The sequence below is a fragment of the Acanthopagrus latus genome, chromosome 20, assembly GCF_904848185.1.
Source record: "Acanthopagrus latus isolate v.2019 chromosome 20, fAcaLat1.1, whole genome shotgun sequence".
Taxonomy (NCBI): Eukaryota; Metazoa; Chordata; class Actinopteri; order Spariformes; family Sparidae; genus Acanthopagrus; species Acanthopagrus latus.
In genome coordinates, this window is record NC_051058.1 from 22,511,216 (window position 1) to 22,522,010 (window position 10,795).

Below are 10,795 nucleotides of genomic sequence, written 5' to 3' on the forward strand. Positions count from 1 at the left end.
CAGTTTTTTGTTTTGTTTTTCTGGCAGTTACAACGTTGATCCGAATGAGCGAAGGCTTGATGTTCTCCTCCACACTCTGCATCCGATCATATAAAATAACTGACGGACACTTTTACAGAATCTTAATTGTTTTTATTCAAACTTAAATTGTTGTTAAAGTAAAAATACTTTAAGCATCCTACATCAAGGAAGTAACAGTGGTGAGTAAATGAGATAATTACGTCGTTATAATAAAGTATTTTCATGTGAGCAGATAATAAAAACCCCTTAAGTTCTCCACCTCCAGACTCGCTCATGTTTCACCAAAATATAATCAGAAGACAAAGATCCTCATTGGCTGATTTTGGACTGAAACACTCCTCTGAGTCACATGGGAACCAACAGCAGTCAGCAGAGGTCTGACAAAGCTCCGCCCTCATCTGACTCACCTGAGACAAACCAGGAAACAGTTTGTCGGTGTGTGTGTGTCTGTGTGTGTGTGTGTGTTTCTCTTTAGTACAGAACCACAGACAGATTATCAGATCCACCTTCAGACTGAACTAACAACATCTTCTGAGTGAGTTCATCTACAGGAGAGAGGAGGAAACTACAACACTGCAGAAGCTCAACACAATGAAGGTGAGTCTGACTTGAAATAAAACTGAAAGTAAACTTCAGTGAAGTGAGGGAGGAACTGGAGCTGTGACTCACTGTACTGTCTGCTGTGTTCACAGCGTCACTTGGAGGATACAATAGTTTTCAGGTTAGAGGAGGATCTCTGCTGTCCGGTGTGTCAAGATGTCTTCAGAGAGCCTGTTATCCTGTCATGTAGCCACAGCTTCTGTAAAGACTGTCTGCAGAGCTGCTGGACAGAGAGAAAAACACGTGAATGTCCAGTTTGTAGGAAAAGATCTTCAAAGGACCTTCCTGCTGTAAACCTGGCGTTAAAGAACCTGTGTGAGACCTTCTTACAGGACAGAGATCAGAGAGCTTCAGAGGATCTCTGCAGTCGGCACTCTGAGAAACTCAAACTCTTCTGTCTGGACCATCAGCAGCCGGTGTGTCTCGTCTGCAGAGACTCGGACCAACACACCAACCACAGATTCAGACCCATCGATGAAGCTGCACGACAACACAAGAAGAAACTTCAGGAAACTCTGGAGCCTTTAAAGAAGAAGTTAAAGGTTTTGGAAGAAGTTAAAGTGAAGTTTGATCAGACAGCAGAACACATGAAGGTCCAGGCCCGACACACAAAGAGGCAGATCAAGGATCAGTTTAAGAAGCTGCACCAGTTTCTAGCAGAGGAAGAGGAGGCCAGGATGGCTGCACTGAGGGAGGAAGAGGAGCAGAAGAGTCAGATGATGAAGGAGAAGATGGAGGCTCTGAGCAGAGAGATAGCAGCTCTTTCACACACAGTCAGAGCCACAGAGGAGCAGCTGAGAGCTGAAGACGTCTCATTCCTGCACAACTACAAGGCTGCAGTGGAAAGAGTCCAGCAGCGCCCCCTGCTGGAGGATCCACAGCTGCCCTCAGGAGCTCTGATAGACCAGGCCAAACACCTGGGCAACCTGAGCTTCAACATCTGGAACAAGATGAAGGACATGGTCTCCTACACTCCTGTGGTTCTGGACCCAAACACTGCTTATCCAGAACTCATCCTGTCTGAAGATCTGAGCAGTGTGAGAGGAGGAGAGAGACAGAAGCTTCCTGATAATCCAGAGAGGTTTGATGATTTCTGGTCTGTCCTGGGATCTGAGGGCTTTAACTCGGGGACTCACAGCTGGGACGTCGAGGTTGGAGACAGTAGAGTCTGGAGAGTGGGTGTGTTAGCAGAGTCTGCTCAGAGGAAGGGAGACACACTGTCTGGAATATGGAGAATAAAGTTAATTAACGGTAAATACTCTGTGCTGTCACTACCAGCTCCATCTGCTGATCTCGTCTTGCAGAAGAAGCTCCAGAGGATCAGAGTGAATCTGGACTGGACCAGAGGAGAGCTGTCGTTCTCTGATCCTGATAATAACACACACCTGCACACCATCACACACACTTTCACTGAGAGGATGTTTCCATACATAGACACTGAGGATAAACTCCCATTGAAAATATCACCCCTGAAGGTGTGTGTGTCAGTGGAACAGAGCAGTTAAAGAAGTACTTCATCTCTGGAAAGACAGCCCTTAAATAAATCATGATCCAATCATCTGCCCCCTCAGGTGGCTGTCAGTTTGTGCACTACCTGATTTTACTAAGGCTAGCTGCCTAAAAGAGATAAAAAGAATAATTAATTTGGACCTGACAAACATTTTAAATCATTTAAATAATTTATTTAGAGTTTTAATAATGTTTTTAAGGGAAAGAGGGACTTTTATTCTGTACCGTTGTACGAGCTCTGTAGATGTTTTATTTCTAAAATAATTTGATGACATAAAAATGTTGTTAACATTTTTACAAGACATAATAACTGCATGTTTCTTTGTTCATATCCAAATGCTTTACTTCAAATTTGAGTCATGATTATAATGTTTTTTGAAATGTTTGTAATAAACTAAATATACTGAATGATTAAAAATACAGTAAATGTCTCTTTATTCCCCCTTTGATATAATAAATTAAGGAAGTCTGTTTTCAGTCTCCATCAGTTCATCTCTGCTGTCAGTCGTCTGTTCAGAGAGGAGAAGTTGCTCTATATTTAAGGTGGACGTCTCAGTTTGGGTTCATGTGATGCTGTTGAGGGAAGAACTGAATCTACCTCTGCTGTTTATCTCTTCATGAAGGGTCAAAAATGCAACTCCAAATATGAGAGAATAAGAAAATTAACCAAACAATGAATAAAGACAATATCCATCCATCCATCCATTATCTGTACACATTATATGTACGCCGCTTAATCCTCTGCAGGGTCGCGGAATAAAGACAATAGAATAAATGAAAATGGAAGCATAAAAGAAGTGACAGTGAGCTCCGGACGTGTTTGAAAGTTGCCTGGATGTGATGAGCTGTGCAGGTTTTCTTTCTGCAGCTCTGGGTTGTGCAGCCTGCAGGAGGCAGCAAACATCAGCTCTGGTTACATTTACTTGTCAAGAGTCAAAGATCAACGAGATGGTTTCTGATTCAGATGACAAACAATCTTTCCTAACACACAGAGCTGCTCCAGAGAGAAAAATTGTTTTGAATTCAACAGTTTTTTGTTTTGTTTTTTGGCAGTTACAACGTTGATCCGAATGAGCGAAGGCTTGATGTTCTCCTCCACACTCTGCATCTGAACATATAAAATAACTGACGGACACTTTTACAGAATCTTAATTGTTTTTATTCAAACTTAAATTGTTGTTAAAGTAAAAATACTTTAAGCATCCTACATCAAGGAAGTAACGGTGGTGAGTAAATGAGATAATTACGTCGTTATAATAAAGTATTTTCATGTGAGCAGATAATAAAAACCCCTTAAGTTCTCCACCTCCAGACTCGCTCATGTTTCACCAAAATATAATCAGAAGACAAAGATCCTCATTGGCTGATTTTGGACTGAAACACTCCTCTGAGTCACATGGGAACCAACAGCAGTCAGCAGAGGTCTGACAAAGCTCCGCCCTCATCTGACTCACCTGAGACAAACCAGGAAACAGTTTGTCGGTGTGTGTGTCTGTGTGTGTGTGTGTGTCTCTTTAGTACAGAACCACAGACAGATTATCAGATCCACCTTCAGACTGAACTAACAACATCTTCTGAGTGAGTTCATCTACAGGAGAGAGGAGGAAACTACAACACTGCAGAAGCTCAACACAATGAAGGTGAGTCTGACTTGAAATAAAACTGAAAGTAAACTTCAGTGAAGTGAGGGAGGAACTGGAGCTGTGACTCACTGTACTGTCTGCTGTGTTCACAGCGTCACTTGGAGGATACAATAGTTTTCAGGTTAGAGGAGGATCTCTGCTGTCCGGTGTGTCAAGATGTCTTCAGAGAGCCTGTTATCCTGTCATGTAGCCACAGCTTCTGTAAAGACTGTCTGCAGAGCTGGTGGACAGAGAGAAAAACACGTGAATGTCCAGTTTGTAGGAAAAGATCTTCAAAGGACCTTCCTGCTGTAAACCTGGCGTTAAAGAACCTGTGTGAGACCTTCTTACAGGACAGAGATCAGAGAGCTTCAGAGGATCTCTGCAGTCGGCACTCTGAGAAACTCAAACTCTTCTGTCTGGACCATCAGCAGCCGGTGTGTCTCGTCTGCAGAGACTCAGAACAACACACCAACCACACAATCAGACCCATCAATGAAGTTGCACGACAACACAAGAAGGAACTTCAGGAAACTCTGGAGCCTTTAAAGAAGAAGTTAAAGGTTTTGGAAGAAGTTAAAGTGAAGTTTGATCAGACAGCAGAACACATGAAGGTCCAGGCCCGACACACAAAGAGGCAGATTAAGGATCAGTTTAAGAAGCTGCACCAGTTTCTAGCAGAGGAAGAGGAGGCCAGGATGGCTGCACTGAGGGAGGAAGAGGAGCAGAAGAGTCAGATGATGAAGGAGAAGATGGAGGCTCTGAGCAGAGAGATAGCAGCTCTTTCACACACAGTCAGAGCCACAGAGGAGCAGCTGAGAGCTGAAGACGTCTCATTCCTGCACAACTACAAGGCTGCAGTGGAAAGAGTCCAGCAGCGCCCCCTGCTGGAGGATCCACAGCTGCCCTCAGGAGCTCTGATAGACCAGGCCAAACACCTGGGCAACCTGAGCTTCAACATCTGGAACAAGATGAAGGACATGGTCTCCTACACTCCTGTGGTTCTGGACCCAAACACTGCTCATCCAGACCTGATCCTGTCTGAAGATCTGAGCAGTGTGAGACGAGGAGAGAGACAGAAGCTTCCTGATAATCCAGAGAGGTTTGATATCTTCTGGTCTGTCCTGGGATCTGAGGGCTTTAACTCAGGGACTCACAGCTGGGACGTCGAGGTTGGAGACAGTACATTCTGGTCACTGGGTGTGTTAGCAGAGTCTGTCCAGAGGAAGGGAAGCATACTGTCTGGATTATGGAGAATAAAGTTTTACAAAGGTAAATACTCAGTGCGGTCACTACCAGCTCCATCTGCTGATCTCGTTGTGCAGAAGAAGCTCCAGAGGATCAGAGTGAATCTGGACTGGACCAGAGGAGAGCTGTCGTTCTCTGATCCTGACAATAACACACACCTACACACCTTCACACACACTTTCACTGAGAGGATGTTTCCATTCATTTGGCCAATGGATAACCTGAAGATTTTACCCCTGAAGGTGTGTGTGACACTGGGACAGAGCAGTTAAAGCAGAGAAAACAGAGTTACATGGCTGTGGTGTTCACTTCTACTCAAAGGTAGGAAGACTACAACACCAAGTGCACCGCGCTGCATTAGATTGGACGGGGCTTGACTTTGGCTCAGAGAAAGATCTGAAAGAGGAGACAGTGAGGCGGCCGGATGGTGACTGTAACATACTGCAACTTCAAGAAGTGCCACCAACGGTGCCATATGTGGGTCATCTGATAACTGCTGATGGGCTCAAGCCAGACCCAGCTAAAATCAACGCAGTGCAGCACATGTTGCAACCAAATGACAAAAATGGTGTTTGCCGTTTTCTGGGCTTCGTTACCTACCTCTCAAAGTTCATACCGAACCTCAGTGAAGTGGACGCTCCTCTACATCAACTTCTAGAGTGATGTGGAGTTTGCGTGGAAACCACTCTCTATTGTTCATGCCTGTGCAGAGTTATACAACTACATATTTGGCACACATGTCCCAGTGTTCAATGACCACAAACCTCTCGAAGACATCTTCAAAAAGAAATCACTGCTGTCCACTCCAATGCTCATCCAGAGAATGTGTTTTCGCCTGCAGCGGTACGACCTGACAGTTGAGTACAGGAGAGGAAAAGACACGGAGTTGCACAGCTTTCAGAGTGCACGCCAGAGATCGACGGACCAGAATGTGTCTCCATGCTCAGCTTTCTCTCAGTCAGCAACCAAATGTAGCCCCCATAAATTTAACATAATAGTATGATGATTTGAAGTGTTGTGATTTTGCATGCAGTAGCGCATGAACTTCCACAAGGTGGCGCAGAGTGCTCACCAATGGGTCTAAAAACCAGCGGGAGAAATGAGGAAGAAGCAGGAAGTTGAAAAACAAGCGGCTTTTCTGAACAGCCAGGGTGAACATTAATATACTGATTAAGTTCGAAATTATTGTTGTTTGAGAGGTCAAAGTTGTCCGGGATGATGTTGTGTCGCCAGAGGATTAAGGAGGACGACTAACTAATGTGTCTTGATGAATATTCTCCAGTGAGTGTGTTGTGTTGTCAGTGTTAGCTTAACTTTGTTAGCTTGAGCTCATTTCACAAACCTGAGTGATGAAAAAAAACAATCGCAGGAATGTGAGGTGTCTGGAAAAAATGCTTATCACTGTTGATTTTACGATGTATGAGATACTGCTAGTAGAAATGAAAACCTTTCAAGTTTTATTTTCTTAAAAGTGTGTGTATTTGTGTTGTAACTGTGTGAGTAAGAAAAGATAAAGAGATATCAAAACGAGCTGCTAAGATCTACTGATGCTGTATAGTTTAAAGAATCAATATGGACTTTAACTCAGGTTAAACTGTACAATATGCAGGTTGTTTTATTTTATGGTTGACTTCTGACGGCGACTCGCAGAGGTTTCGCTACTGCAGCTTCAACTGGATTCCAGATCAGATTTGACAGAACATTAAATAAAGGGGCCCCAACATAACTGAACTGAGACTGAACTAACTACCAAGGAGACAAAGAGATTACAAACGTTTGACTGAACTAAGTTGAACTTGAAAAAAGACGTTCTCTTTTATGAGGAGGATCCCACTTTACAGTGGAAGTGATTTTGTTTTTGGTTATTCTACAGTAATTTGGCCAATTGAGGCATTTTGGTTAATGGTTTTATTGTGAACTTAGGGAGCTCTGAGTTAACAGAGGTACATTTGATTTCATCCGAACTTGGTTCAATACATTTTGTTTTTTCATTTTGTCAAAGCATAACATAGAGGTGGATCAGCACTTATTGAGGGAGGTGTTACTATTTTTTTTTGGGGGGGGGAATAAATGCATCCTAATATTTAAATGATACACTTGTGTTTTGCTTATTAATCCTCCAACTAGAATTTAGATTTTAGATATTGATGTCATACTATTCCTCAAACCTCATTAGGAGCTGAACCAACTGTCAGAATTCTGACACAGATAAACAGAACAATTAATTTCGACATAACAATTTTTTTTCAGTCGTTAAGCTTCACCTGCTCCTCCTGGCGTCTCACCATTCACAAAACACGCATGTTCATTTTTTATGTTTTGTTTTTGGTTTGTTTGACAGTTTGTTTTGTGTTTCCGTCGTCAAACTTTTCATGACTAAAATGATTTCTTAGTATCTGATCTCAGTGTGTGTGTGTGTGTGTGCGTGTTATTATCATGTATATCGTGATGTTTTAATCATCAAAACTTTCAAAACGTAAAAAAGTAAAAAATAAAAATAATGCAGTCAACTCAAATGATTCTTGTGTGGACAAAAATACAAAAAAGAATCTAATATATATGATTATTCTTAACATAATTGACAAAAATATCATAAAAACACACTGATTCTCTGACACATTGTCATGTTTGACCCACTTCTGGAAGAGTGTCGGGTCCAATCACTCGAGCATCGAAGGGTTAAAGGAGTTTGACTGCAGCTGCTCACCTAGAAGCAGATAACAGCATGAAACGGTGAGAACCAGCCGGCTGTGTCGTCCTCTCTCTGCTCCTCAGCCTCACAAACATTAAAACACTTCACACAAGAAGAGACGAACACAGTTACCTACTGTTGTCGACTGAAACATGACAGGTGAGCAGTTTACTGAGTTTCACTCGATGCTTGCTGTAAACTTTACCTGCTGACGAGTGTGTTTGTTCAGACCAGGTGTTACTGTTGGCTGCTGGTCTGTCCGTGGCTCTCCTGTCGGTTTGTGTTTGGATCAAGGCTGGACAGTAAATAAACGGAACATGATGATAGTGGTGTTAAGTTCATATATTTTGAAGTTAATATTTCCTCTTGACAAGTTTCAGAAAATAATGAACCTTTAGTTTAAGTAAAACATAATCGAGAACAATAGAGTTCAGGCAGTGCTGGCGCCCCTTCTGATTGGACTTGAGCCCCTCCAACAAAAATAACAAGTGTATCAGGTTACATTTCCAGCAGTAAATCAGTCATTTGGATGAAACACTCAGTGAGTCACATGTGAGCCAACAGCATTCAGCAACGGTCTGACAAAGCTCCGCCCTCACCTGACTCACCTGAGACAAACCAGGAAACAGTTTTTGGGTGTGTGTGTGTCTCTTTAGTACAGAACCACAGACAGACGATCAGATCCACCTTCAGACTGAACTAACAACGTCCTCTGAGTGAGTTCATCTACAGGAGAGAGGAGGAGGAAACTACAACACTGCAGACGCTCCACACACTGAAGGTGAGTCCGACCAGAACCAGAACTCAAAGTAAGAACTCAAAGTGGAGCTGTGACTGACTGTACTGTCTGTTTTGTTCACAGTGTCACTCAGAGACAAAATGGCTTCCAGGTTAGAGGAGGATCTCTGCTGTCCCATCTGTCTTGAAATCTTTAAAGATCCCGTCATCCTGTCATGTATCCACAGCTTCTGTAAAGACTGTCTGAAGAGCTGCTGGGCAGAGAAAGAGATCAGAGAGTGTCCAGTCTGTAAGAGAAGATCTTCAAAGGAAATACCACCCCCTAACTTTGCTTTAAAGAACCTGTGTGAGAGCTTCTTACAGGACAGAGATCAGAGAGCTTCAGAGAATCTCTGCAGTCGGCACTCTGAGAAACTCAAACTCTTCTGTCTGGACCATCAGCAGCCGGTGTGTCTCGTCTGCAGAGACTCGGACCAACACACCAACCACAGATTCAGACCCATCGATGAAGTTGCACGACAACACAAGAAGAAACTTCAGGAAACTCTGGAGCCTTTAAAGAAGAAGTTAAAGGTTTTGGAAGAAGTTAAAGTGAAGTTTGATCAGACAGCAGAACACATGAAGGTCCAGGCCCGACACACAGAGAGGCAGATTAAGGATCAGTTTAAGAAGCTGCACCAGTTTCTAGCAGAGGAAGAGGAGGCCAGGATGGCTGCACTGAGGGAGGAAGAGGAGCAGAAGAGTCAGATGATGAAGGAGAAGATGGAGGCTCTGAGCAGAGAGATAGCAGCTCTTTCACACACAGTCAGAGCCACAGAGGAGCAGCTGAGAGCTGAAGACGTCTCATTCCTGCACAACTACAAGGCTGCAGTGGAAAGAGTCCAGCAGCGCCCCCTGCTGGAGGATCCACAGCTGCCCTCAGGAGCTCTGATAGACCAGGCCAAACACCTGGGCAACCTGAGCTTCAACATCTGGAACAAGATGAAGGACATGGTCTCCTACACTCCTGTGGTTCTGGACCCAAACACTGCTAATCCAGAACTCATCCTGTCTGAAGATCTGAGCAGTGTGACAGCAGGAGAGAGACAGAAGCTTCCTGATAATCCAGAGAGGTTTGATGATTTCAGGTCTGTCCTGGGATCTGAGGGCTTTAAATCAGGGACTCACAGCTGGGACGTCGAGGTTGGAGACAGTACATTCTGGTCACTGGGTGTGTTAGCAGAGTCTGTCAAGAGGAAGGGAGACAAACTGTCTGGATTATGGAGACTAATATTAAACAATGGTAAATACTCGTTGTGGTCACCATCAGCTCCACCCACTGATCTCAAAGTTCAGAAGAAGCTCCAGAGGATCAGAGTGAATCTGGACTGGACCAGAGGAAAGCTGTCATTCTCTGATCCTGGTACTAACACACACCTACACACCATCACACACACTTTCACTGAGAGGATGTTTCCATACATTAACACTAGGAACAAACTGAAGATATTACCCCTAAAGGTGTGTGTAACAGTGGAACAAAGCAGGTAAAAAAAGTATTTGATCTATGGAAAAACGGCCCTTCAACAAAAATGTCTCTCTCTGCAGTAGAAAGACAAATATTTTGATTCAACTTGATGCTACATGAGCAGAGAAAACAGAGTAAAAGGACTGTGGTGTTCACTTCTACTCAAAAGGTAGAAGGACTACAACACCCAGAGTGCACAGCGCTGCACCAGATTGGATGGGACTTGATTTTGGCTCAGAAACAGTTCTGAAAGAGGAGACAGTGAGGCAGCTGGATGCTGATGAACAACATTGTGTTGCAGCTGAATGGTGAAAAAACTATAATATCCACTATGTTGTTTCTTTAAAGGTGTTACTGAAAATATTCAGACTCTTAATGTGGCGTTCCATCTCCTCCTTCCATCACATCACAACATCGCTGTTGATCCAATCGTCTGCCCCCTCAGGTGGTTGCCAGTTTGTGCACTTCTGTGATTATTGAATTTAAAAATCACAGAATTCAAGCCCTTAAGGTTCAGCTGCTCCTCCGACCATCTCATTATTCAGAAAACACGTATTTTAATCCTTTTATGTTTGTTTTTGATTTGTTTGACAGTTTGCTTTGTGTTTCTATTGTCGACCTTTTAATGACTAAAATGATTCTTTAGTTTCTGGTTTCAGTGCGTCTGTGTGTGTTATTATCATGTATCAACAAATTTGCCTATTTCATAAAGGTAACTTCATTTAGCTACTGTTATTGTTCTAGGTAACACAACTCTGTGTATTGTATCTGTGTGTGTGTGTTATTATCATGTATATTATCATGTTTCAATCATAAAAACTTTCGAAATGTTAAAAAGTGAAAAATAAAAATAACTCA

General features: G+C 43.0%; 3 protein-coding genes across 3 annotated transcripts; all 3 read left to right on the forward strand.

Annotated features, from left to right (window-relative positions):
* The first annotated feature begins 442 nt into the window (after window positions 1-442).
* Window positions 443-2,484, forward strand: LOC119010364 (nuclear factor 7, brain-like). The gene is made up of 2 exons (XM_037082457.1): window positions 443-618; window positions 714-2,484. The coding sequence occupies exons 1-2, from the start codon at window positions 613-615 to the stop codon at window positions 2,124-2,126; spliced, it is 1,419 nt and encodes a 472-aa protein (XP_036938352.1). The 5' UTR covers window positions 443-612; the 3' UTR covers window positions 2,127-2,484.
* A 1,132-nt stretch (window positions 2,485-3,616) lies between these two features.
* Window positions 3,617-7,560, forward strand: LOC119010365 (nuclear factor 7, brain-like). The gene is made up of 2 exons (XM_037082458.1): window positions 3,617-3,770; window positions 3,866-7,560. The coding sequence occupies exons 1-2, from the start codon at window positions 3,765-3,767 to the stop codon at window positions 5,270-5,272; spliced, it is 1,413 nt and encodes a 470-aa protein (XP_036938353.1). The 5' UTR covers window positions 3,617-3,764; the 3' UTR covers window positions 5,273-7,560.
* Window positions 7,561-7,990: 430 nt separating this feature from the next.
* LOC119010367 (nuclear factor 7, brain-like) lies at window positions 7,991-10,761 on the forward strand. Its single transcript, XM_037082461.1, has 2 exons — window positions 7,991-8,473; window positions 8,555-10,761. Exon 2 carries the CDS (start codon window positions 8,572-8,574, stop codon window positions 9,958-9,960), a length of 1,389 nt encoding a protein of 462 aa, XP_036938356.1. The 5' UTR covers window positions 7,991-8,473; window positions 8,555-8,571; the 3' UTR covers window positions 9,961-10,761.
* Window positions 10,762-10,795: the final 34 nt, after the last annotated feature.

Excerpts from the sequence above, each read along its gene's own strand:
- LOC119010367 (XM_037082461.1), top strand. The coding sequence starts at position 8,572 with ATGGCTTCCAGGTTAGAGGAGGATCTCTGCTGTCCCATCTGTCTTGAA.